Source organism: Mobula birostris, chromosome 5, assembly GCF_030028105.1.
Source record: "Mobula birostris isolate sMobBir1 chromosome 5, sMobBir1.hap1, whole genome shotgun sequence".
Lineage (NCBI taxonomy): Eukaryota > Metazoa > Chordata > Chondrichthyes > Myliobatiformes > Myliobatidae > Mobula > Mobula birostris.
The window spans coordinates 135,841,317-135,864,464 of NC_092374.1; the positions used below are offsets into that span (position 1 = coordinate 135,841,317).

The 23,148-nt window shown below is 42.2% G+C and overlaps 1 protein-coding gene across 1 annotated transcript in view; it reads left to right on the top strand.

Moving 5' to 3' along the window:
* abcc4 (ATP binding cassette subfamily C member 4 (PEL blood group)) overlaps window positions 1-23,148 on the top strand; it is a 338,193-nt gene that overhangs the window by 305,854 nt on the left and 9,191 nt on the right. The window contains exons 29-30 of the mRNA XM_072258740.1: window positions 10,756-10,861; window positions 15,096-15,230. Of these exons, the coding sequence (XP_072114841.1) occupies window positions 10,756-10,861; window positions 15,096-15,230 (241 nt within the window). The remainder of the gene's footprint in view (window positions 1-10,755; window positions 10,862-15,095; window positions 15,231-23,148) is intronic.

Consider the following 23,148-nt stretch of genomic DNA (forward strand, 5'->3'; position numbering starts at 1 on the left):
TGACAACGACATTGGGCTGTTTCCTGCTAGGCTTGTCAATTTCATTAGCTTTGCCTCCAACTTGCAACCAGCACTCACTCAAGTTTACTTGGTCTGTCTCTGACACCTCTCTCCCCTTTCTTAATCTCATTGTCTCTATCTCTGGAGACAAACTGATATCTTTGGCTGAGGGATTGGAGCAGGAGGCAGGGATTCAAGTTTTTGGATCATTGGGACCTCTTTTGGCGCAGGCGTGACCTGTACAAAAAGGACGGGTTACACTTGAATCCTAGGGGGACCAATATCCTGGCAGGGAGATTAGCGAGGGCTACTGAGGTGACTTTAAACTAGAATGGTTGGGGGGTGGGAATCAAATTAAGGAGGCACGGCGAGAGGAGGTTAGTTCACAACAGGGGTATGGGAACCAGTGCAGAGAGACAGAGCGGTGTAAAGTGAGGGTAGAAGCAAAAAGTAGTAAGGAGAAAAGTAAAAGTGGCAGGCCGACAAATCCAGGGCAAGCATCAAAAAGGGCCACTTTTCAACATAATTGTATAAGGGCTAAGAGAGTTGTAAAAGAGCACCTGAAGGCTTTGTGTGTCAATGCAAGGAGCATTCGTAACAAGGTGAATGAATTGAAAGTGCAGATTGTTATTAATGATTATGATATAGTTGGGATCACAGAGACATGGCTCTGGGGTGACCAAGGATGGGAGCTCAACGTTCAGGGATATTCAATATTCAGGAGGGATAGACATGAAAGAAAAGGAGGTGGGGTGGCGTTGCTGGTTAAAGATGAGATTAACGCAATAGAAAGGAAGGACATAAGCCGGGAAGATGTGGAATCGATATGAGTAGAGCTGCATAACACTAAGGGGCAGAAAACGCTGGTGGGAGTTGTGTACAGGCCACCTAACAGTAGTAGTGAGGTCAGAGATGGTATTAAACAGGAAATTAGAAATGTGTACAATAAAGGAACAGCAGTTGTAATGGGTGACTTCAATCTACATGTAGATTGGGTGAACCAAATTGGCAAAGGTGCTGAGGAAGAGGATTTCTTGGAATGTGTGCGGGATGGTTTTTTGAACCAACATGTCGAGGAACCAACTAGAGAGTAGGCTATTCTGGACTGGGTTTTGAGCAATGAGGAAGGGTTAATTAGCAATCTTGTCGTGAGAGGCCCCTTGGGTAAGAGTGACCATAATATGGTGGAATTCTTCATTAAGATGGAGAGTGACATAGTTAATTCAGAAACAAAGGTTCTGAACTTAAAGAGGGGTAACTTTGAAGGTATGAGACATGAATTAGCTAAGATAGACTGGCAAATGACACTTAAAGGATTGACGGTGGATATGCAATGGCAAGCATTTAAAGATTGCATGGATGACCTACAACAATTGTTCATCCCAGTTTGGCAAAAGAATAAATCAAGGAAGGTAGTGCACCCGTGGCTGACAAGAGAAATTAGGGATAGTATCAATTCCAAAGAAGAAGCATACAAATTAGCCAGAAAAATTGGCTCACCTGAGGACTGGGAGAAATTCAGAGTTCAGCAGAGGAGGGCAAAGGGCTTAATTAGGAAGGGGAAAAAAGATTATGAGAGAAAACTGGTGGGGAACATAAAAACTGACTGTAAAAGCTTTTATAGATATGTAAAAAGGAAAAGACTGGTAAAGACAAATGTAGGTCCCCTACAGACAGAAACAGGTGAATTGATTATGGGGAGCAAGGACATGGCAGACCAATTGAATAATTACTTTGGTTCTGTCTTCACTAAGGAGGACATAAATAATCTTCCAGAAATAGTAGGGGACAGAGGGTCCAGTGAGATGGAGGAACTGAGCGAAATACATGTTAGTAGGGAAGTGGTGTTGGGTAAATTGAAGGGATTGAAGGCAGATAAATCCCCAGGGCCAGATGGTCTGCTTCCCAGGGTGCTTAAGGAAGTAGCCCAAGAAATAGTGGATGCATTAGTGATAATTTTTCAAAACTCATTAGATTCTGGACTAGTTCCTGAGGATTGGAGGGTGGCTAATGTAACCCCACTTTTTAAAAAAGGAGGGAGAGAGAAAGCAGGGAATTATAGACCGGTTAGCCTAACGTCGGTGGTGGGGAAACTGCTGGAGTCAGTTATCAAAGATGTGATAACAGCACATTTGGAAAGCGGTGAAATCATCGGACAAAGTCAGCATGGATTTGTGAAAGGAAAATCATGTCTGACGAATCTCATAGAATTTTTTGAGGATGTAACTAGTAGAGTGGATAGGGGAGAACCAGTGGATGTGGTATATTTGGATTTTCAAAAGGCTTTTGACAAGGTCCCACACAGGAGATTAGTGTGCAAACTTAAAGCACACGGTATTGGGGGTAAGGTATTGATGTGGATAGAGAATTGGTTAGCAGACAGGAAGCAAAGAGTGAGAATAAACGGGACCTTTTCAGAATGGCAGGCAGTGACTAGTGGGGTACCGCAAGGCTCAGTGCTGGGATCCCAGTTGTTTACAATATATATTAATGACTTGGATGAGGGAATTAAATGCAGCATCTCCAAGTTTGCTGATGACACGAAGCTGGGCGGCAGTGTTAGCTGTGAGGAGGATGCTAAGAGGATGCAGAGTGACTTGGATAGGTTGGGTGAGTGGGCAAATTCATGGCAGATGCAATTTAATGTGGATAAATGTGAAGTTATCCACTTTGGTGGCAAAAATAGGAAAACAGATTATTATTTGAATGGTGCCCGATTAGGAAAAGGGGAGGTGCAACGAGACCTGGGTGTCATTATACACCAGTCATTGAAAGTGGGCATGCAGGTACAGCAGGCGGTGAAAAAGGCGAGTGGTATGCTGGCATTTATAGCAAGAGGATTCGAGTACAGGAGCAGGGAGGTACTACTGCTGTTGTACAAGGCCTTGGTGAGACCACACCTGGAGTATTGTGTGCAGTTTTGGTCCCCTAATCTGAGGAAAGACATCCTTGCCATAGAGGGAGTACAAAGAAGGTTCACCAGATTGATTCCTGGGATGGCAGGACTTTCATATGAAGAAAGACTGGATGAACTAGGCTTGTACTCATTGGAATTTAGAAGATTGAGGGAGGATCTGATTGAAACGTATAAAATCCTAAAGGGATTGGACAGGCTAGATGCAGGAAGATTGTTCCCGATGTTGGGGAAGTCCAGAATGAGGGGTCACAGTTTGAGGATAAGGGGGAAGCCTTTTAGGACTGAGATTAGGAAAAACTTCTTCACACAGAGAGTGGTGAATCTGTGGAATTCTCTGCCACAGGAAACAGTTGAGGCCAGTTCATTGGCTATATTTAAGAGGGAGTTAGATATGGCCCTTGTGGCTACGGGGATCAGAGGGTATGGAGGGAAGGCTGGTGCAGGGTTCTGAGTTGGATGATCAGCCATGATCATAATAAATGGCGATGCAGGCTCGAAGGGCCGAATGGCCTACTCCTGCACCTATTTTCTATGTTTCTATGTTTTATAAACCTACTGACTCTCATGGCTATCTTGACTATACCTCTTCACACCCTGTCACTTCTCAAAATGCTATTTCGTTTTCCCAGTTCCTCCTCCTCCACTGCATCTACTGAGGATGAGGCTTTCCATTCTATTAAGTGTATAAGATGATGAGAGGCGTTGATCATGTGGATAGTCAGAGGCATTTTCCCAGGGCTGAAATGGCTAGCATAAGAGGGTACAGTTTTAAGGTGCTTCGAAATAGGTACAGAGGAGATATCAGGGGTACTTTGCGTAGGGAGTGGTGAGTGCGTGGAATGGGCTGCCAGTGACAGTGGTGGAGGTGGATACGATAGAGTCTTTTAAGAGTCTCCTGGACAGCTATATGGAGCTCAGAAAAATAGAGGGCTATGGGTAATCCTAGGTAATTTCTCAGGTAAGGACATGTTCAGCACAGATTTGTGGACCAAAGGGCCTGTATTGTGCTGTAGGTTTTCTATGTTTCTTTGTTTCTATAACATTTGAGCTGCCCTCCTTCAAAGAATGGCGTTTATCTTCCACTACCATCTATGTTGTCCTTACCTGCATCTCCTCCATTTCCTGCATATATACCCTCACTCCATCTTCCTGCCACCATAACAGGGTTAGGTTTCCACTTGTCCTTATCTACCACCCCATGAGTCTCCATATCCAGCACATCGTTCTCCTGAGGTTCCGTCATCTGCAACAGCTTACCATTGGGCACATCTTCCCCTCCTCCCCCCAACTCTCTGCTTTCTGTAGGGATCATTCTCTAAGTGACTCCCTTGTCCACTCCCCCCACCGATCTCCATCCTGGCACTTATCTTTGCAAGAGGGCAAGTGCTACATTTGCCCCTACTCCTCCTCCCTCACCGTCGTTCAAGGCCCCAAACAGTCCTTCCAGATGAGACAACACTTCACCTGCGAGCTTGTTTGTGTGTATCGGAATCGCATTTGACTCCAGATCAAAAGGCTGCATGTTCGAATCACGTTGCGGGGGGGGGGGGGGGGTCACAAAGACCGCGTTCAATTTTGTCATCGCCGTGTTTGTAGTGAATCCACTCAGTTGATCTTTCTGGAATTCAACGCACTTTCTCCTTTGGCGAATAACTGGCGGATGTGCAGTTATTTCTCATCCTTGAACAAGTTCAGAAATGAAACGCCAATAATTTGTGGGCACCAAGATAACGTCACAGTTAACGCACCACTACTACAGCTCAGGGCATCAGGGTTCAGAGTTCAATTCCAGCACCGTCTGTAAAGAGTTTGAATGTTCTCCACATGAGCATGTGAGGTTCCTCCAGGTGCTTTGGTTTCCTCCCACGGATTAAAGACGTACCAGTTAATAGGTTAATTGGTCATTGTAGAAATAATTGTCCCGTGATTAGGTTAATGTTAAACAGGTGGGTTGCTGGGTGGCGTGGCTCATTGGGCTAGAAATCTGTTCCACACTGTATCTCTATTTAAATAAATATTTGTACTATATCCAATGCTCCCAGTGTGGCCTCTACATCAGTGAGACCTGATGTACATTGGGGAACCAATTTGCTGAGCACCTTTGCTCTATCTGCCATAAAATGTGGGATTTCCAGGTGGCCATCCATTTAAGTTCAACTTCCCATTCCCATTCCAACACGTTGCGTATGATCTCCTCTACTGCCACGAGGAGGCCACACTCAAGTTGGAGAAGCTACTCCTTCTATTCCCTCTGGGTAGCCTCCAACCTGATGGCGCATGAACATCAATTTCTCTCTCCGCTAATTTCTCCCACCTCTGCCTTCTCTCTTTTCCTATTTCCGATTCTGGTTCCTTCTAACCCCTTCTCTTCTTCTCACCTGCCCATCTCCTCCCTCTGATGCCCCTCCTTCTTCACTCCTTTACCTCTTCCACCTATCACCTCCCAGCTTCTTACTTTGTCCCCCTTCCTCACCTTCCCCTCTTCCCAGCTCCTTATTTCTGGCTTCTTCCCCCTTCCTTTCTAATGCTGATGAAGGGCCCAGAGTGTTGACTGTTTATTTCCCTCCATAAATACTGCCTGACTTGCCGAGCTCCTCACCCCCACCCCACCCCACTCCTATCTTCCATCTCCAGACAACATACTCTGTAGGTCAGACTTGCGCCTTTGACCTCTGTTCTCCCCTAATCCTCCAGACCTAATCCTGCACTCTTGGTATTTATTTCTGCATTCACTGATATGTATGCAGTGAACATCTAAGGTCCTAGTTGCTATTGAACGTCATGGTTAAGACGGTAGCTGGCATGCCACATAACAGCTCTGTTGTGCTCTCACAAGGCATGAAAACTATTTTGATATTTTAAGAGTGAATTCTAAGAATTGGTTAATGTTTTTAACAGTACAGGAGGTGAACACAGGAGAGCCCATCTCTGAGCTGCTTGTGAAATGACTCTCACCTCTTTACAAGAGCTCAGCAATAATCTAGCCACCCAGGACTCACTGATTTAAAAGACCTCCTGCCTCGCTAGCACAAATTGAGGCTTTGTCCTTCGCTTCAGTTTCACGCAAATCCAACTGGAGAAGAGCATTATGAAACTGCTCAGAAAGAGTGGGCCTCTCATTGCTTGAACACATGGATTCTACCCCTGACCAGCTGGCAGCACATGTACAACTATCTGTCCTCCAGGAACCAAGAGAGATGTTGCACATGTTCTTCTACAGCATGAGAGAGAGAGAGATTTGGAACATAAACGCATCACTCTTCTGCAGGGGTAAAGACATGCAACTTCAATTCATGCATTCCTTCACTGTGAGGAGAATCCTTCCCAGAACACACAGAAAGCTGACTCCAAGGGGAAGCGTGAGAGGAGCAGGGACCACCCAGCCATCTGCCAGCAAGCTCAGCTCTAAGTCTGAAGGTTGAGAAACTAGCAGTGTGGTCAGTGAAATTGCCCCGTTGATCACATGGTGTACAGAGATGTTCCTTCTCTCAAAGTTACCACTTACCGTCCTGCTGCCGCTTCTCAGGCTCATGTAGGGCGAGCAGTTCTCTGCTACATCGTGCAAAAAAAATCTTCCTTGTTATGTTTAGCATGTTCTGTGAACTTTGGAAATATTTAAATAGTCTGCAGTCAATTTTAAATGTATGGTGTCATGATGCCAGCGTAGAAGCACTTTAGACAGCAAGTAAAGCTGTGCTCTTAATTTTCCTCAGATGGTACCTAGGTATCATTATGTGTGCTTCAGTGCTCCAGTTTATGTCACTGTAGAAAGAAATTTGTTTATGTTTATTCCTCTTGATCTGGATGTTGCTGCCACTATTTGCTGGATAGAATACACATTTAGGATGATTGGTAATGTGCCAGTCAAGCAGGCTGCTTTGTCCGGGGTAGTGTTGAGCTCCTGAGAGTTACTAGACCTGCACTCATCCAGTTGTGGAGAGTATTTCATTGTGCTCTTGATTTGTGTTGCGCAGATGATAATGTTTTTATAAATATCAGAATGTGAGTCACTCACCACAGGATGGCCTGCCTCTGAACTGTCCTTGTAGAGTATTTATGTGGCTGGCCCAACTGGATTTCTGTCAGTGTTGACCTCCCAGATGGTGGGTGATTCAGCAAATCTAATGCTAGTGAATACCATCAGCAGGTAATTAGAATCTCTCATTGGTGTTGGTAACTGCCCAGACTTTTTATGATGCAAATATTATTTGGCACTGTAAGCCCTTGCTTGACTGTGGTCTAGGTCCAGCTCCATGAAGATATGGAATGCTTCAATTGGCTGAGTTGTTGAGTAGCGTAACAATTGACTGACTAAATCATTCATATAGATGATAAACAACAACAGGCCCAGCACCACTTGCTTTGGGACCAACCAGCACCAATAATGATCAAGAAGCCCAGTATCATCCAGGACAAAACAGCTCACTTGATACCTATATACCAAACTAGCAGGTAGAGATACGCCTCTACCAAAGGAGGTGTAAGGCGCGCCTTTCCTCCGCTAGCCTGAAGGTCACCCTTGGGCAAGGTGTAACACCTGCTTAGCCCCCCAATCAAGGTCATGTGAAGCCAATGGGAGCAGGTGGTGGATGGTCGTAAGAGCAGCTGGTGCATATCACAAGTACTGGTTATGTGACCTCTGATGCCAGAGACACAATCTCTGAAGAGTATTGATAATGACTGGGGTCACCCACCTTGTTAAGACACTGCCCGGAAGAAGACAATGGCAAACCACTTCTGTCAAAAAATTTGCCCTGAACAATCATGGTCATGGAAAGACCGTGATCGTCCATGTCATCCTACTGCCTGTTACGCTGCTGTTGTTTTGGGCAGCAATGAAGGTCCTCCATCTCTGGCGGTATTCAGGGCTTCGTGTCAATGGCTCAGTTTTCACTACTGTCAGTCCTGCAAGTTCCAGGTGGAGACTCAGGAAGACCATCACACTCAAATGTAGAAGAATTCTTCATTGCTGTGTCCATGACAGTTTTGTTTAGCCAGTCAGGCCGGTTAACCCTGAGCTGAGCCCACATCAAATGACGAACGAACGATACTGAAGTGAACATCCATTCCTTCCACCACCAGTGCACTGTGGTTATGGAACAAATAAGTTGTAATGTAGAGTATAAAAATAAAGCCAGAATATTGTTTACACCGTTGAATGCTAGAAGAGTTTAGGAAATGCTTCGTATAATTCTGGTTGACAGCTTATGGACTCTACCACCAGACATTAAGATTATGGTGTTTTTTTGTTGAGTGTAACATTAAGTCACAGAGCAGAACAGCATGAGTACAGGCCCTTTGTCCCACGAGTCCATCCTGACTAAGGTGCCCAACCCAGCTAGTCCCAATTTCTTGCATTTGGCCCATATCCCCCCAAGCCTCACTCCTCCATGTGTCTGCCCAAGTACTTGTATATGCCTCAGCCATTTCTGCTGGCAGCTCATTCCATATAATCATTACCCTTTCCGTGAAAGGGTTGCTCCTCAGGTCCCTTGTATATCTTTCCACTATCACCCTAAACCAATGCACTCCTAGTTTTGGACTCCCCTCATCCTGGAGAAAACCTTCATCCAGGCCTCTCATAATTTCAAACACTTTTATAACGTCACTCCTCATTCACCTGCGTTCTAGCCTGGCCAACCACTCCCTGTAATTGGGGCCCTCTATTCTTGACAGCATTCTCATAAATCTTTAGTAACTTCTAAAATGGTCTAAGATTGATTCAACATCAATAAATCCCATTAACCATCACTTCCAGGTGACAATGCACCAATTATGAAAGTGGGTGTGCACCCAAAGTCAGAAATATAATGCTTGAAAAAGAAAAATGACAAAACTTGTCATATACCCCTTCTCTCTGTTATGTCCTGCACTATAGTAGATTTCCAACAGACTAAATCAAAATGAAGACTAAAGAACATTCAAGGTGATTCAGGGAATGGATAATAGAGAAGCACAAATCTGGGGAAGGCCACAACACCATCTCAAAGGCACTGAACATACCTCAGAGCGCAGTGCAGTCCATCATGAACAAGTGGAAAAATATGAAACCACAGCCACAGTCAGGCCGCCCCTCTAAACCTAGTTGCAGGAGAAGAATGCCATTTGTAAGAGAGGCTACTGTGATGCCAACAGGTCAGGCTGCCCTCTAACCTTAGTCACTGGAGAATAATTGTACTTGTAAAAGAGACTACTGTGATGCCAATAGTCACTCTGAACGAGCTGCAGAAGTCAGTGGCTGTGACTGAAGATAAAGTTCATGGCTCCACAATCTCTAGACCTTGCATAAAATGGGTATTTATGGAAGAGTGGCAAGGAAGAAGCCCCGGCTAAAAAAAAGTATCCTTACCCTTAATGACTTTGCAAAGCATCACTTAGAAGATATTGTAAAAATGTGGAAGAGGGTCTTGTGTTTGGATGAGACTAAAGTGGAACGTTTTGGGCTCAATACTAAGTGATATGTGTGGTGTTTTCTAATACTGCGCATCAATCTAGTAACACCATCCTTACTGTAAAGTATGGTGGGGTTAGCATCTTGCTGCTTTTCAGCAGCAGGGACTGGAAATCTGGTCACGATTGATAGGAAGATGAATGCTGCTAAATACAGAGATATCCTGGGTAAAAACCTGCTGGCATCTGCCAGAAAGCTTAAACAGGGGAGTAAGTTCATCATTCAGCAGGACAATGACCCAAAGCACACTGCCAGAGCAATCATGCAGTGACTTTAATGAAGAAAATTAATGTCCTTGAATGGCCCTGTCAGAGTCCTGACCGAACATCTCTGGCAGGACATCCAAGATTGCTGCCCACTGTCACTCTCCAACTAACCTGGAACAGCTTGAGTAATTTTGCAAGGAGCAATGTGTGAATCTTGCTCCATCACGTTGTGCAAAGCTAATAGAGACTTATCCAAAAGGACTACTTCCTGTAATGGCTGTTAGAGGTAGTTTAACTGAGCACTGAGCAAAGGGGGATGGATATTTTTGAACTGCTGACATTTCAGTGCTTAAGTTTTTAGTTTTTCATGCTTTACAGATTTCTCTGTTTTATGGGCTTTACTGTGAAAAAAGGAGCATGTGATTCACAAATAAAAATTTTCAGTTAAATTGATCAAAGTCCCTCGTTGTAATACTCACTTATGTGAACAAAGGGTTGGGGGCTGAATACTTTTTATAAGGCATTGTGAATGATAATGTAGTGAACTGGACTCCAAATTTCAGGTGTAGTGGTCACTGGGGAAAGCAATCAAAGCTTGTAATGTGGTCTTGACCGGCTATGCTTCCCATGTAAGTTCACTAGAAATTTTACACTACTGTGCAACATCTTAAAAAAAAAATAGTGCATTAAACGCTTGTTCAAAATTAATTGGATTAAGATGCCAGTCCAGAAAAGTTGCCAATCATTCATCATCAATATAGCAAGAGTACCAAATTATCAAAGTTTCAACATATGTTGGTAATGGCAGCCATAGATGTTGCACAGGTAGTGATGTCATCAGGTGTGTGTCCGACAATGGATAAACAGCAGAGTTAAATGTGAATAGCATATAGAACTTCACAATAGTTACAGTATATGGTGGCAAGATCTACAGCGGTTAAATAGATTTTTGCATGATTTACACATTGGATACTAATCGATCACTTTCTAAGCTCTTAAGTGTTTTTAAGTTTCTATGATTCAATCAGCCACAATCACTAGAATGCAGATTGCTTTGAAAAGTTTCCATGGCAGTGACCTTAAAAAGTCAAGTACAAGGTGGGCATTTGGGTTCTCTTATTTGACCTAAGGTCTGAAGTTATGTGGATTTCTATACTCTTAATTTTTCTCTTCTTTTAAAGAACGGATAAGCTTATTCAGAAGACAATTCGGGAGAAGTTTGAACAGTGTACAGTACTGACAATTGCACATCGTCTTAATACCATAATCGACAGTGATAGGATTCTGGTAAGAGCTAGGCCAGCACAAGCTTCCTTAAAGCTGCTGTTATGTTTCACCCAAGGTCTTATAAGGAAAAACTAAATCTGCCAATCACACATTTGGATCTGAATGAAGCAGTTTTCCAGCAAAATAGTCATACTTAGCACTTACTGTTTTCATGCAAGAAGTTTGGGATGTGGGTCAAGAGTCATTACTTTACTTTGAATGTCTGTTGAAATTACTGGAACAGCATATGACTATGCAAATGAAAGCCTGTGTAAGAATATGTCATGTAATCTGGAAAGTTTATCTAGATGCTGCAACCTTAGTGATGAATGCTGGTAAAAGATCAAAGGCAAGTCAGTGATGGCCAATCATTGCATGGAAAATTGTAGATGAAAATTTAATCAATGCAGTCTCAGCACTGATGGCCCACAGGAGCTAATGTGGCTTAGAATGAAGTTTACAGGATTCCTCATCATTATTTCCTTGTTGCATGGAAAGAGTCTACTTTGGCCGATTGAGTATTTTGTTAGCTGAAAGACAATACCTTTCTCCAAAAACTTTAATCTATTTTCAATTACATCCCCATTAATTCCTTATCTATTCCACCACTCACCCACGCAACAGGTGTAATTTACACTAGCCAATTAACTTGCCAACTCACATGTCTTTGGGATTTGGAAGGAAATTAGAGGAAACAGACATGCTGTTACTTATTTATTTTATATATATATATTCTTTTTCTCTCTCTTTCTCTCTCTCCTTTTTCTTCCTCTGTCTGTCTCATATCCCTTTTGCCAATCAACTGTCCAGCTCTTGACTTCATCCCTCTCCCTCCTGTCTTCTCCTATCATTTCAGATATGCCCCTCCCCCTCCCACTTACAAATCTCTTACTAGCTCTTCTTTCAGTTAGTCCTGACGAAGGGTCTTGGCCCGAATCGTTGACTGTACCTCTTCCTAGAGATGCTGCCTGGCCTGCTGCGTTCACCAGCAACTTTGATGTGTGTTGCTTGGTCACGAAGGGAGATGTTCAAACTCCGCACAGACAACAACAGAGTTCAGGCTCAAACCTGTTTTGTCGCAGCTGCAAGACAAAATGGATTGGCATAGATGGGCCAAAGGGTTGGCACTGATGTGGTGACGGGCGTGTTTCTCCGCAATATATGCTGTCTGTGGATCTCGTTCATTTAGCAAAATAAGTCAGTTACAGACTGTGTTGTTGATGTGCAGAACTGAGAAAATGAATATTCTGGTGAATTGCAGAGAAATTGAATTGTCCCCATCTTCATGCTAAAGAGAGAGCTTCCCTTCTACTCTGTACCCATGACGTTCATCCACTGCTGCTTCTTCATCTTCTTCCTTCTTTTTCTGTTTCTTTTTTTCTGAAAGCCTTCAAGCAAGGACTCTCTCCTGCTGGCTATGATCTGTAGGATACAACAAACAATAACAAAGAATGAAATTCCTATGATTACTGGAGGACACCCCCCAGAACAGTGTACCAGAATCACATTTTGAGGAGCCTAATGACATTGTCCATTCACCTCCTGTCAGCAAGAATAGGATGGTAGCACCACCACAGGCTGAGTCCTCAGCAGGCAGTGAATGAGCCAGCACAAGCGATAAACCTATTTGACCTCAACCTCTCACGTGAGGAATGCATCTGTACGTGGCAGCATTGGTAGAAATGTTTACAGAGACAGTTTCATTTTCACACTGAGAACACCTTAAACAACATTGTATAGTTCTTTGTGCTAAATGGAGTATTTACCAAGCAGATCTGTCAGAAGTATTTTTTCAATGAGATGTGCAAAAGGACACCAGTCAGCTGAAACTGAGTACTACCTAGTGAAAATGCCAGTCAAATTGCATATGCTATACAATAAATACATTGCAGCACAGGTAGAGTAAAGCAATCTCACAACCAATAGATCAGATCAGACCTTTGCATTTCTACCACATCTAGTAATGAATAGTGATAGACAATTCAATAGCTAATGGGAAGAGGAGAATCCAAGAACATCCCAAATTCAGCAATGGCAGGGCTTAGCATGTGAATACAATTGGATAGGTGGCAGCCTTCACAAATGTTCAGCCAGCATATTGAATGGATAATGCCTCTCGCCTTCCTCCTATGTTCGACACTGTCACAGTGGCTGGTGTCCAACCAATTCGATGAGCTCTCCTTGATACCATGGAAGAACTGAGTGTAGTGGATGCAGTAAAGATTACAAGATAAGAAAGCATCCCAATTGTACCGAAGACCAACACTGAAGAACTGCTTGCATCTCTAGTAAAACTGTTCAGTGCTGTTATGACGCTGGCATCTTGTCAACAGTGTGAAAAGCTTCCCAGGAATCTCTTGTTGACAGAAAGCAGGACATTTCCAATTCGGCCAAATACTGCCCAATCAGGTTACTGTCAATCACAACAAACTGTAGAAGCCATGGCAACCATGTTATCAAGTGATACCAGTTACAGTACTTATTCACTGATGCCTAGTTTGGGCTTGAAATCATCGAGCCCTTCAGCCCTTCAGCCCACCAACTCCTTGCTTACTAGTAATTATCTATCCGCATTATTGCATTTATAGCCTTGGTGAGTCAGGTGCCTGCATCTCAGACCGCTTAGCTCCAGCCCTCATCACAGCCTTGTTTCAAACAAGGAGCTGACTGCCAGAGGCGATGTGACTCCTTTGACCCAAATGTGACATCAGAGCTTCTGGTAAAACTGATGTCAATGGGCATCTTAGGGAAAGGACTCCAGTAGCTGGAGTCATAACCGTGCACGAGGGAGGATGGTTGTGGCTATCGCAGATTAGTCATCCCAACCCCAGAACCTCAGTGTCAGGAGGACCTCAGTGTCGAAATTCCAGCTGTCTTAAACTACTTCATCAATGACTTCCCTTCTATCAAGGGATCAGAGGTGTGCACGTTTGATTAGTACAGGGTTCGGTTCCATGAACATCTCATCAAACAAAGGAGACTTTGCAACAAGACCCAGACAATATCCATGTTTTTGTTAAGTACTGAGTAATATTCACGCCATGAGGATACTAGGTAATGGCCGTCTCCAGCATGAGAGAATCTGACCACCTACCTTTCTTGGAGTCGTTGACCATCAATATCTTGTGGTTGCAAGCAAGCAAAGATCAGATTCTGCCGAAGGGTCTCAGACCGAAATGTCAACTGCACTCTTTTCCATAGATGCTGCAGGCCTGCTGAGATCCTCCAGCATTTTGTGTGTGTTGTTTGGATTTCTAGCATCTGCAGATTTTCTCTTGTTTGTGAAAGGTCAGACTCTAGAAATCCTCCAGTGATTTTTTGGGGATTTTCTATCATCTACAAGAAACAAATCAGCTGCTGGGTGGAACAATCTCCACTTGCCAGGATGAGGGCAGGACATAGCAGACAATCCATCAGTCCTGTGCATTCATTCTCTCTAGCACTGGCATACACCAGTTTCAAGGTGTATAGTATGTAACATCTTCAGTTACTCTTCCAGTCACTCACCTAAGCTACACTGGTACAGGTGCATAAGAACACTACCATATACAGATTCCTTTCTATAATGACCTAGAAATATACAAAATGACCTTCATATCATTGGGTCTAAATGCTGGAGCTTCCTGTCCCACAGAACTCTGGGATTGCCTTGACAAGAAGAACTGCAGCAGACCAAGGCAATGACTCACTGACACCTTGTCAGGTGCACTTTGGGATGGTGGTGTGCAGATCTGGAGAGTGGATATAGAATAATGGACATCACCCACATTTTCTGTGGTCAGTAGGAATGGGATTCAGAATCAGCAGTATTCTGCAGATGATTGAACAAAATGCTCGTTTTAAATCACAGTGGTGCACGTTAAGCAATGAAAGCTGGCTTTTCTGTGACTGACCAATAACTAGTCTGATTTGAATCAATATAATGCAATTTCATCATTTAAAATGTGTATCAGGTTCAGACCTAGGAAGTGCAATATTGTGCTGCACGCCGGGGAAAAAAATACTATGCTGTGCTGAAAATACCAGTACAACCTGTTAACATTTCCAGACAGCTGAGTTTAAAAGTTCAAGTCAGATCTTAGGCCCAACATCCCAAAACACATTCACAGTATAGAAGTAAAAGTTGCTAGATTCCTTGTTTGGAATTTTCTGTCTTTCTTTTTTCCTTTCACATTCATTTTGTCTGGGTCTGATACGAGAACATTTTTCGTTGACTATACTGTTTGAATATTTTTGCTTTAAATGTTACCTACAGGTACTGGATCAAGGAAGAGTAGCTGAATACGAGGAACCATATGTTCTTCTTGAGAACAAGGATGGTTTCTTCTACAAAATGGTTCAACACTTGGGCAAAACTGAAGCAATTGCTCTGACAAAGATAGCAAAAGAGGTATGGTTATATATGAAAAACCATTGTTTGCATTTCCTATACAAATTTAAGTTACATGTGAAGATTAACTGCAACTCTTTTCGTACTTGTTTTGAAATCAATAAGTTAATCAATTATATAACACAACTTGTTTCAAAGTAGCATGAAATGTACTGCTTTTGAATTGTTGGTGCTGAGCCATTTTTTCTTTTCTGACAGTTTCTTTGATCCAACTGTTGAAAGATACAGTTCTGCATTTGCAATAAGCCACAGAAACATTTAAAATACATATATTTTTAAAAGCAACCACTCACAGATAACATGAGAGAGCATGTTTGAATTGAATGCCCCTTAATACTCAACCCTGTCCTGAAGATCTGTCCTTGCCCATTTCAACTGAATTTGAAATAGATTTATTTTTTGTCTGGAATCCAGAGGGTATTATCTGGTGCAGCATACTGAAACCATAGTGTGATATGCACAATTGATTAAATGTCTCCAAAAGTATCAACTGGTGGTTAATGCACAAAGCATGTATTCAATTTCTCTAAAGCTCTTTATGATATGATTCACACTATTGATCTTTTACATTCAAAATGTTTAACATTAATGACCAAACTCTGCACATTTGTTAGTATAATGAGACATTTTGAGCAAACATAAGTTTAGAACTGATAGTAGACACTGGTGCTGATCAATTGAAATCTGAAGGGTTCTAAAAATTGCAATTATTTAGAAAAGTGCACTTTGGTATCTAAATTTTTCAATTTCTAGCATGGAAATCTGCCTTTCTCTGTAGGTAAGATAACTATGTCTATAACTTGCCTCTGGGTAAATCTACTTTCGTGACACAGCAGACAAAGGAAAGTATGTAAAACATTACTATAAAGAATGTATAAAAGGTACTTAGATAATAGTTAGAAATTTTAGCCTGGAAATTGTTTCACATTCCTCCTTTGATGTTAAAACAGCATTGCGAGTCACCTTAGCACTGAACAAGACCTTCATTTAAGAGTTTCACAAATACTGTTGTTGGTTTATGCTAACACTGACATTCTCTGTGCTTGCCTTGCAAGTTTTTACAAAATTAGCAGTTGCAATCTTTGCAGGTAACATAAAGTGACATACTATAATATACTGTAAGCAATCCTTTACCACCTCCTAGGTTTTGACTGAATGCATGCTACAGTACGTGCAGACTACTTAGGGAATCTGCTTTTTCTGCTTCTATGGGCTGAACGAAAAGTAGATGAAGTCTTCTTGAGCAGGGGTCCCCAACCTTTTTTGCACCGCGGACTGGTTTAGCATTGACAATATTCTTGCGGACCGGGCAACCAGTGGGGTTGGTGTTAATCATGACCGGAATATAGGTGATAAGTCAACTGTAAGTCACTTATCAGTGGCTAATATACTCAATTTCATTTCTAAAAAGGTTTATCTAATGAATTTAATATTAAACACACAGCGCATATTTTCCTCATGTGAATATAGTGATTAGGGAGTTCCTTATGTCCAGTCTATTCGCAATTTAGTTTTCATTGCATTCATTGCAGAAAACTCTGCTTCGCAGGGATACGATGTTGGAAATGGAAGCAGCGTTTTCAGTGCTTTCCTGGCTATCTCAGGATATTCAACCTTGCCTTTGATCCAGAATGCCAGCAGAGATGTTATGTCAAACATACTTTTCAGCCCACCATCATTTGCAAGCTCAAGGAGTTGATCTTCTTCCTGCGCTGACATGGATGATTCACTGGGGACATTCACAAATGGGTCATGGACCCATTCCTTTGCACGTCTTGGGTCATTTGCAGTTGGGAAGTAACGCTCGAATTCTGTTGACAGGGAAGATAGGTGATCGTGCACCAGCTGTGACAAGCCTCAGTCTCTTCCAAAATCCCAGCTAATGTTGGGAACATGTCAAATATGCCCCTGTCCACTCCCTGTCCCCAAAGTTCCAGTTTATCTTTGAAAGCAGACACTTTATATGCCAAATTGAAGACAGTTCATTGAGCAGGTTGAAGATGTCACAAAGATAAGTGAGTTTTGCTATCCACTCCTCGTCACTGAAGTGTGCTGCCAGTGGTGACTCTTTTCTTGAAAGAAATCTCTGTAGCTGCTCTCTTAACTCAAAAACACTGGCCAGGGCTCTCCCCCTTGATAGCCACCTGACTTCAGTGTGTGAGAGAAGGCGTTTGTGCTCTGCATCCATTTCCTTGCAAAGCTGCTCAAACAGACGCGAGTTCAGGGCTTTTGCTTTGATGGGATTGATAACTTCAACAACGTCACTCAATACGCCGTTAAGATCAGGTGACATTTTTCAGTGAGCCAGCAGTTCCCTGTGTGTGACAGAATGTGTAGACTGGCATTCAGGAGCAACCTCTTTGATTCAGATAGTGAAACCAGACTCGTTAAGCCGTTCCAACAGCTGTGCTTCGATGTGCTCCGCTATGTCATCGATTCTCCTTGAAACTCTGGTAGCTGAAAGAGAAACCTGTGCCATCTTGTTAGCTGCAGCTTCTTCCAACGGTTCACGGCACATGTCCTTGGCAGCAGGCAGAATCAATTCTTCACCAACAGTGAAAGGCTTCTTAGCCTTAGCAATACGGCTAGTCACTAAGCACGATGCTCTCAGAGCAGCAGCATTTGTGGAGGTGGTGGCTGTCAGCACTTGCTTCTGTCCTGCTTGCTCACGTTTTTTCCGCTCAAAAATTTCAACGGGTTCGTCTTTAGGTGCAGAGTGCTTGGAGTCAAGGTGCCGAAGCAGTTTTGAGGGCTCCATTGCCTCATTAGACAGCTTGTCTCCACATATCACACGCGGGGGGCTTGGAGCATTCGAGTCACCGGTCGCAATAAAGCCATATTTTATGTACGACTCATTGTATTTTCTGTTGAAGGAAGCTTTCTTTCTTTTTGCAGTCTCGGCCTCAGCTGTCTTTGCGTTAACATCATCGTTAGGCCTTTTATGTCCCCTACTATCTCTTCCAAAGAAACTCTCAAGCGACGTTTGTTTTTTACTCATCGGTAGTTGCAGGTTAATGACCGACTGATGACCTCACATGGGTAATGACCTCGTGTGCATTCAAGTTCAACAGTGGGCGTGACAAGGAATGAGGAAAGGTGCCGCTGACTTATATCGTTGCATATCGCCAAATCATATCGTTTCCTTGCAGCCCGGTGGTTGGGGACCACTGTTCTTGAGTATTGAATTTAGGTGACCTCCCTCATGCAGCAGTGGCAGAAAATTTTCATGATGCGGCAGATATCATATGGTGCAGTCTGGAACAATCCTGAAGCTAGAAAGCTAAAAATGACAGTGAAATCACCTCTGCAGACAAAGCACTGTAGGCACACATAAGGCTGATTTTGAGGTTGCAAGAAATCGCTCTAAAGACTAAGAAAGCTTTTTAAATATAGGTCCATTAGTACTGTACTACTGTAACAGTATTTTCATTCAGTAAATATGATTCTCTCTGAATGACACTGATCTCTTCGAGGATCCTACTGATAGCACGTTTTACATGTCACTACTGTGGGCGTCATTTGGGACAATTTTTGTTTTGTGAAAAAGGTGTTAGACTAAGTAAAACCTGTCAAAAGACAGACACTGAAGTTTTCTGACAAGTCAGAAATGCGCACAAAATTGTGTGCATATGCTGGGTTGTGTCTGTTGGAAATGCATGGCTTTGAATTTTTACCTGGAGGCAGTGGTTGTGCAATGGCATTTCTAAACCCTCCTCTTTAAAAATGACCCATTGTTCCACTGTTGTTTACTAATACTCTGGTTCAGTTTACCAGGAACACTTTCTAATCTCTTCCCATGGAAATTAGCTCTCCTGAAATGTAGAGGTTGTACTCTGTAGTTATTTTGCTGCTCCCCTTTATTATCATCAACTGTATGATTTGATGATCACTGGTCCCCAACTATTCTCCCACTTTAATTGACCTGTCTGATTATGCTTCCTCTCCTTTTTAGGTGATTATGAAATTTATCCACTGGGCATTTCAAAAAGTCCTCTGTTTCTTCACTTTAAATACTTCTCCAATTGATCCTGGAGTAATTGAAATCTCCCAATTTCTGTAGTTTTGCTCCTTTATCTCAATCACAGTTTTGGACACCGTAGCTCCTTTCTTGCTCCTGAACTCTGACCTAATTGATTTTGCCCTTAAACCTTCAAGAGTATCTTCTCTGTCCGTAACAAATATCTTTTTACTACTTTGCTATTCCTCTACTGTTTTCCCTTTTGCCATTGCTTCATTATTCTACTAATTACCGTATACATGCTCCGAACCAACTTTATTTATATTTCATGTAGGTATTTGTATTCCTTGTGGTCCCTCTTTGGCCTGTCCCCATCTATTCTAATCTATTTTCTAATATCACCCAATACCACTTTAGTCCTTTCAACTATATTTAATTTAACTCTCTCCTTCCACATAACTGAAGCCCTATACTGAGATGTTGTGTTTCCATTGCAGGCTGACTTTGCTCATCTACATTAAATACACTTTCCCACATTAACACTGCTTCCTTCTATGCCTTGCCTATTTAAATGTTTGTCTAAATGCTTCTTAAATGTAGTAATCATATTTGATTCCTCTTCTTCCTCTGCCAATGCATTCCTGATGCCAGCCACTCTCTGTGTTTAAAAAAAACTTAACCCAAAGATTCCTTTTGAATCCCCTACCTCTCATCTTAAAAGCATGCCTTCCTCTTTGATTTCATTCCCGCAGGGAAAAGATTTTGATCATCACCATTCAACACTGTTGATACTTTCAGGGAACTGTGGACTTGGTCTGTGAGGTTCATGTACATTCCTTAATGCCCCCTCACTTACTGCATATATACTACCCCTATTTGATTTCACAAAATGTACTTACTCGTGTTGGGATTAACTTCCATTAGTGCTATACCAAACATTCTAACTGACCTACAGTCTGCCCTGCTGTAACCCTAAGCAATGTTCTGCGTCACCCACAAACTTGCTCCTTCATTCACATCCAAATCATTATTGTACATCATGAACAGCAGAAGTCCCAGTGCCAGTCCCTGAGGTACAGTGCCTTATAAACTATTCATGCACAACCCTTTGTTCGGAAAAATTTGTATTACAACCAGGGGTTTTGATCAATTTAATTGAGAATTTTTATTTGAATCAGGAAAAATTATAAAGCATGAAAAACTAAAGATTCAAAACCTGAAATGTCAGTAGCTTAGAAATATTCATCCCCCTTTGATCCACACGCACAAAATGCTGGAGGAAATCAGCAGGCCCGGCAGCATCGATGGGAAAAAAGGACAGACAACGTTTCGGCCTGAAACATCAACTGTAGGAAGGGTCTCAGCCCGAAACGTTGACTGTCCTTTTTTCCATAGATGCTGCCTGGCCTGCTAAGTTCCTCCAGCATTTTGAGTGTATTGCTCAGATTTCCAACATCTGCAGATTTTCTCTTGTCTGTGATTCCCCCTTTGATCAGTAATTGGTTGAATCGGCTTTTGCAGCTGTTACTTATTGGATAAGTCTCTATTAGTTTTGCACAATGTGATGGATCAATATTTACCTATTCCTCCTTGCAAAATTGCTCAAGCTGTGCCACGTTAGTTGGGCTATCTTGAGGTCTTGCCAGAGATGTTCAATGGGGTTAAGGTCAGGACTCTGACTGGCCCACTCAAGGACATCAATTTTCTTCTTTTGAACCTACTTCATGATTGCCCTGACAGTGTGCTTTGGGTTGTTGTCCTGTTGAAAAACAAATCATCTGCCCATCAATCCTGACCAGATTACCAGTCCTTACTGCTGAAGAGCATCCTCGTACTTCCATCGTATTTTACAATAGGGATCATGGTACCTGGCTGATGTGCAGTATTTGAATAAAGCCACACATATCGCTTAGTGTTGAAGCCAAAATATTCCACTTTAGTCTCATCCGACCACAAGACCTTCTTCCATATCATTACAGTATCTTCCAAGTGACACTTTTCAAAGTCCTTACAGGCAAGGATGTGCTTTTTTTTAGCCGAGGCCTCGTCCTTGCCACTCTTCCATAAATATCCTTTTTGTGGAAGGCCTTAGAGATTGTGAAGCCAAGAACTTCATCTCCAGTTGCAGACTCTGACTTCTGCAGTTCACTCAGAGTGACTGTTGGCATCACAGTAGTCTCTTTTACAAGTATAATTATTCTCCAGCAACTAAGGTTAGAGGGAAGCCTGACCTAGGCAGTGTGGCTGTGGTTTCATATTTTTCCTCCTTTTTACGATGGACCGCATATTCAGTATGGTCTTGTGCTTCTCTATTATAATTTCGCTGACGTCTTAAGTGCTCCTTTGTCTTCATTTTGGTTTGGTCTTTTGAAAATCTATCATACTGTTGGATCCAACAGAGTGAAGGTTTGTTTATTCTTATGAATTCATTGAAAACAGGTGTCCCTCTAAGTTTCTATATCAATAATTTGGGTGAGCTGTGAAGGTAATATACAGTATTGCACCTGTGGAAAATTAGCATAGTAATTACAAAGGGGATGAATTGTTTTTCAGCGTCACAATTTTGTTTTTTTAATTAATTTTTCTTTCGATTTGATATAATGCACAATGTTTTGTAGATTAGCTCAAAAAATCCTGCTTTGATATATTTTAAATTTAGAAAATAAGACGATAAAATGTGAAAATAATTGTGGGGACTGAATACCTTTTCAACACACTCTATATCACTGGTCACAGATTTTTACCACCATCTTCTCCTTCCTTTGAACAATCCACTTCTGGATCCAGTTGTCCATTTCACCTTGGATCCCATGTGTCTTGACCTTCCAGACCTGGATCCTTGTCAAGTGCCTTACTGAAATCTGTAGAGATGACACCTACTACCCTGCTTTTGTCGGTCACCTTAGTTACCTCCTCTTCGCAAAAAACTCTGAGAAAAGATTTCCCTCTCGCAAGGCCATACTGGGTAAAAGCCTCGATCGTTCCCTGCCTTTCCAAATGAGCAAAAATTATGTCCTTTAACCTCCAGTAACTTCTCTATCTCTGATTATAAGGCCTACAGTTACCTGCTTTATCCCTGCTGCCCTTTTTAAATAAAGGACCAACATCAGCTATCCTCCAGTATTTTGTATTTTTTCTGGGTAACAAAGATGCAGAAATCTCTGTCACAGTCCCTGCAGTCTCGTCCTTTATTTCCTATGGCTTCCTCGGATAGATCTCATCTTTCCCTTATGTAAATCAAGACATCTACCACCTCCACCTTCTCAGTACCTACATGGCTTAGACAATCAATGAATCCACCCTTGAACATGCAATCCTCCACATTTTTCTCCTTGGTGAATACAGACAAGAAGTATTCATGTACAAACATATCCACATCATCTGGCTCCACACATAGATTACCCTTTCAGTCCCAAAGGATACATATTCTATCCGTCGCTATCTTCTTGCTCTAATATAGAATAACTTAAGGTTTTCCTTAATATTGCTGCTCACCTACACCCTCTATATTCTTCAAATGACTAGCTTGATTGTAGATGACTATATCTCCCCTATGCTTCCTTTATTTTTCCTAAGTCACCTTTTAACAACCTTTGTCATACAAGGTTCCCTAATCTTGCCACCATTTTCTTTAATCTTTACTGAAACACGCTGTCCCTGAATTGTTCCTAACTCTCTCTTCCAAATATCCCACGTTTTAGATATTGTTTTACTCGCAGGTATTTGCTCCCAATCTGCTATCCTCATGTCCTCTCTAATACAGTCTACCTTAATTTAATGATTTAACTGACCAACTTTATCCCTTTCCATCATTAGTGACCCTCGCCATCTGGAACACGTCCTCGTCTCATTATTACCATCAGGGAGGAAGTATAGGAGCCTGAAGACCCACACTTAATGTTTTAGGAACAGTTTCTTCCTCTTTTGCAACATTTTTTAATTATAACTTAGAGTAAATTT